A 5,000-nucleotide genomic window follows, 5' to 3' on the forward strand; every position below is an offset into this window, starting at 1 on the left:
TTTTTGTCAATTCACATAGCCGAGGCAAATTGCTCTTGGAGTCCGTAAATTAAAGCAAATGACATCAAACTAAAGCCGATCGAAGCAAATGTTAGTTTTCGGTGAGAGGAAAAATCTCGGACTCACTCAGCTTGCAGCCTCCTTTTGGGCTATACTCGAGAAGAGTCCAGGGAAGATTGGGGCGAAATGTCCCCCGGCCTATTCTCGAGTGTGACTGACCTCGTCGCAGCTTAAGAGAAAAGGGAGACTGCAGGTTGTCTAGGAAAAACCGGTATGCCCGGAGTAGCCACGTAGGATGCAGGGATTGTGCAGTGGTGAGAACACTCAACTCCAACCAATGTGACCCAGGATCGATTCCCAGACTCGGCACCGCGTGCGTCGAGTTTGTTGGTTCTCTACTCTGCACCTAGAAGGTTTTTTCCCACGTTCTTCGGTTGTCTCATCTCCTCAAAAACCAACATTTGACTTGATTTGCGTTAATTGTTGATTTCAGTTTACAGTCCCCAATAGCCCACTTTCGATATATTAAAATAGCCCTTACGTGTGATGACGTCTGACTAGCTAATTTCACCACCAAGCCTCAAATGCGAAAATCAAACTTGTGAATTTTAGCATGAGCTAAATCCCAAAGGAGCAAAAAAATTTAAAAGAAAACCCACGAGCGAACAGTATTGCACGTCCAAATGGTGTGATTAATTTTGTGCAAATAAGGCTTAGTGGTGTAATTAGCTGGTCATCAGACGTCATTGCGTATAAGGCCCATTCAGTCCTAAACAAAAGGCATCATCTCGAGGCTCTGGGGAATAAATTTTAGGATTTGTATGAGTTTATTCCTCAGAGCCTCAAGATGCATGGTGCCTGTTGCTTAGAAGTGGGCAATTAGTGCTCCAGCACTAGAACAACTAGACACTCAAAAGTTCCTTTCCTTTCCTTTTCTTTTCTTTAGCGGTAAGATGCAATTACTCTTACAACTGTGCTAACCCTGTTCGGCCTATCATTTTTTACATTTGTTTCACCTCATTTAAACTTTTTTTCCAACCAACCAGTTGGCTCTACAACTACAGGGCCTGAACAATCGATGGAAATCGATGATCAGAAGATCAATCAATCAATCAATCAATGGCAGGCGATTACGGTTAATTAATTGACATTGATTGGCATCAGCCAATCGATGATCAATCGATAATCACACAAAAGTGGTGATGAACTTCATCGAGTGTCATCGATTGGCATTCCTGTTGGTAATCAATGAAAATCGATGTTACTTAATTGAAAAATTCTCATTGATTATGAAATGACATTGATAATCAAGGACAATAATATTGATAAGCACAAAAATTTGCACGATCGATTATCAATATCAGTCAATTACTTGAGTTGATATGGATTTTCATCCATTGTCATTGATCATTGATTCCAGCAATTGTTCAGGCCCTGACTACTAATAACGACTTATGGAAAATGAATCACTGAGGAGACTGCATTGTCATTGTAATAAAACAATACTGTAATAAATTTATTGTTCGTACATCCAGCTCTGCATACAAAGATTTATAGGGTGCCCTAAGGAAGTTTGGAGATTGCTCAAGCAGCAAGAGCTGCTCTGGGCTAAGCTTTAATTCGATCACTTTCCTTTCTCTCTCATGTAACTCCCAAATGCACGATAACACAAAATATGCAAGTTTAATAAAACATGAAAAATCACACAGCCAAGAAACTGCTTCAGCAGGGAATAATCTTCAAGAGTTTCTCTCCAGAGGCTGATTGCCACTGGCCCCACTTTCAGAATCTGATAAAATGAAAAAAAAAAAGTCACATTTTGTTTTCTTTTGTCCATTTATAACATTATTGTACACAGTCATTATAACCAATCTCAAGGCTGGTTTAGCTCATAACTGAAGACTTTGTGCACGCTTCAAGGTCCTGAGCTTCTGTTAATATATGAAAAGTAATTTGCCTGAAAAAATAATGAACCTACCACTAGAGAAAGAATTCATGTATTAGAAAAAGAACAGACTACTACCCCAAGAATTACCGGTCCACTCCTTGCAAGCAGACTGTGTGTGTGTGTGTGTGTGTTTATGAACATTGACATGATGCAATGACCTAGAATTTATTATCCCTGTGCAAAAAGACTGGAAAGTTTAAACATTAGCAAACAAGAACACAAAGACAGCACTTGCTTCTCAGTTATTTGAGTGTTGGTCTCATATTTTCCCATGGAGTTGTCAAACAAAACACTACGGTGGGAACACAAGGCTCACATCGATAATCTCAAGGTTGAGAATCCAGCACGTGTCAAATCAAAGCTAAAATATGGCCACCGTGGTATCACCATTTAGCACTTGGCTTGCCTTGCCGAGGGTTGGGAATTTGACAATCACTGTTCTCCCGCCAACATAACGAAGGGATGGGTAATACGTGTCTCATTTATGACTGTGAGTGTCACAGGAAAATGATGTTTAAATATTTTTTTGCTGATGAAAGATAAAAGGCTGGAAAACGCTTTGCCTCAAGCCTTCATAAAAAGAACATTTTAACACATAGACTCCTGGCAATGAGACTTAACAGATTTTACTCTGTCCAATGCCATCCAGGGGGCCTGAGGAGTAAATGGGTTAATAACATTGTGTCAATTATTCATATCTTCATAACAATACCACCTTCATATGAAAGGGTGGGGACACGAAATGGACTTAGGGTGAGCCAATTAAAAGGCCATAAAGCTTTGGGAACCGAAAAACCCAAATCCCAAATTCATATTCCTGAGAGTTGCCAGGAAGATGTGCATGCGTTGGTTTGACCGCAGTGCCACCACACCTCGACCTCTTGTCAGTAGGAATTTACAATTTGTTGAGGACTCACGAGGCGCAACATTTTGACCACTGTGATGACAAATATCGTTGTCGATAAGAGTACAGACAACGCCCAACCACTTTGGATTTGTTTTTTACCACAATATTCAACGCCAAAGAAAGTTTTTATTTCAAAACGTGACCAAAATAATGACTCAAAGAAAGAGCAAGCGTTGTCTATAATTTTCTTGCAATATAATTGGATGATTTCCCAAAATGGGTGTGCCTGATTGGATATTACATTGCATGACAAAATGACACGAGCATGACGCTTGCAGCGTTGTCTAGACTTTCATTGACAATGGCAAATTAGCCAATCAGATAATTTGCCAGATTACAACCAATTGTGGTAAAAATTACCTTGGAGAGCTTTCAACTTCTTGAGTCTGTCCGTCAACAGTGGATACAAAGAAGATTCAATTTCATTTCCTTCCTTGGTGTAAAACTCTTTACCATCTTTTCCGTGCAATCTGCGAAGGATAAGGTTGAGCTGAATTCTTTTCGCGAAGAAATCTATACCTCCTTGAAGCATTCTAGGTTCACACTTAGCTGACATCTCGTCTGCTTCAAAGCAAACTTTGTGATAAAGGTGCGCATTGGCCATTTTGTAACAGAGGTAGCTCATACGACAAAGAAGAAGCTTGAGGATAACATCAAACAATGTATTGAGTTTCAAAACCCTAGGAGTTGCATTAGCAACTCGAAATGTGAGGTACAACCATGTCGGCGCCATGACTGAGTTAATAGCCAAATAATCCACACGTTGTATACGGGAAAGTTCGTGACCAATAGCAAAAGCTATTACATCGTCACTGGGAAGTAAACATTCTTTGATCATCAGACCGAGTTCCGAATCCCACTTAATATCCCTTCCCTGAAAGCTTATTCCGGCCTTTTCAATATCTTCAGCCCTCTCGAAGAGGAACCATTTTGGCAGCCCTACAACCGCACCGTTGGGAAACGACGGAGACCCACTCGAAATCGGGTATGCTCCCCGGTTCAAGAACAAGGAAATGTTGTCCGTATTCACGAGGCCGAACTTCTTCGCCACCTCCTTAAACTGCGTTTTGCAACGCTCTGGAACCTCGACGTACTTCTGGGGTTCTTCATCAGTTTTTAGTGCGATTATTCGTTTGCATGTTTCATGAGGGAAAACCTCCGCTGCGTTCTTGTAGATTAAAAGTCCTCCCATACCGAGACCGACAGATATACCAATGAATCGGTATGCAACCCTGCCAATTAGCTCGGCAGCCATAAATAAGGGAGATTTTAAAGAACTTTTGATTTCCTACAGAGCACATGGATCAAGGGAAAACCAAAATGGCGCCGGAAGAGTAAGACTGGACCACTGCCGGTAAGAATGGAAGCGAGGCTTTTGTGAAAGAGGGATGCCTCGGTTTTCCCGACTCCCTGATGATTTTGCCGCAAAAACTTGGCCACCTCATGGTGGCCTTGTAGTTTAGCTGACCAAATGCGGGTTTCAGTGGATACTTTTATGGCTCATAAATGAGAATTACTACTAATGAAGTTATATTTATTGTTTGTTTATTTACCGTTGTTGGAGAAATCCAGATTTACTGATAGCCTCATCAAAAGACATTCTCTGGGCTCATTACGTAATTTTTCCTGCCCGAAAAACATGACCACCCAAAAGAATGCCTGTCAAGAGTAGAATTCTATTTTCAGTTGTTTCATTACACATATGAGGCACCCACAACTAGTTTTTTTTAAACTTTATTATTTTGACTTTCCATCTGTCTGCCTCCTTCTGTTCAATAACCTTCTGTTGATAACTGTACTGACACTCAAATAAAGTTATTGATTGATTGATTGATTGACTGCATAACAGGCCTATTCTTGTCAGGAAGCCATAAATTAACAAGCTCTGTGTGTGTCTGACAGAGGGAGATGATGGAATTTGCCAGAATAACGATTATTTTTCCTGTCTCTTCCCTGCCCTTTCCTTATTCATTCAAATTCACTACCAGCTGCTTCTAAAATGGAAGGCACTGTTTGGCATGTGTTTGCTTGAAGTATATACGAGTATGTTCTCCACATTGTTCTTGCCTCTCAACACAGAAATCCTGGGTCTTTCTGCAGGTACTGGAAAGCATTGTGTTTTTGGTCCCTTGGGATTGGTCTTTA

The 5,000-nt window shown here is 40.7% G+C and overlaps 2 protein-coding genes across 2 annotated transcripts in view; both read right to left on the reverse strand.

The window, feature by feature from the left end:
* The window catches only part of LOC137997992 (transmembrane protein 177-like), a 4,498-nt gene extending 299 nt beyond the window's left edge, over positions 1 to 4,199 (reverse strand). Inside the window, exons 1-2 of the mRNA XM_068844368.1 lie at positions 3,216 to 4,199; positions 1 to 1,789 (exon numbers count right to left, since the gene is read on the reverse strand). The exon at positions 1 to 1,789 is cut by the window's left edge and continues 299 nt beyond it. Coding sequence (XP_068700469.1) covers positions 1,740 to 1,789; positions 3,216 to 4,110 — 945 coding nt within the window. The 5' untranslated portion in view covers positions 4,111 to 4,199 and the 3' untranslated portion in view covers positions 1 to 1,739. The remainder of the gene's footprint in view (positions 1,790 to 3,215) is intronic.
* A 374-nt stretch (positions 4,200 to 4,573) lies between these two features.
* The window catches only part of LOC137997993 (transmembrane protein 177-like), a 1,685-nt gene continuing 1,258 nt past the window's right edge, over positions 4,574 to 5,000 (reverse strand). The window contains exon 1 of the mRNA XM_068844369.1: positions 4,574 to 5,000. This exon is cut by the window's right edge and continues 1,258 nt beyond it. The gene's annotated coding sequence lies outside the window, so the exon portion shown is untranslated.

The sequence above is a fragment of the Montipora foliosa genome, chromosome 3, assembly GCF_036669935.1.
Source record: "Montipora foliosa isolate CH-2021 chromosome 3, ASM3666993v2, whole genome shotgun sequence".
Classification (NCBI taxonomy): domain Eukaryota; kingdom Metazoa; phylum Cnidaria; class Anthozoa; order Scleractinia; family Acroporidae; genus Montipora; species Montipora foliosa.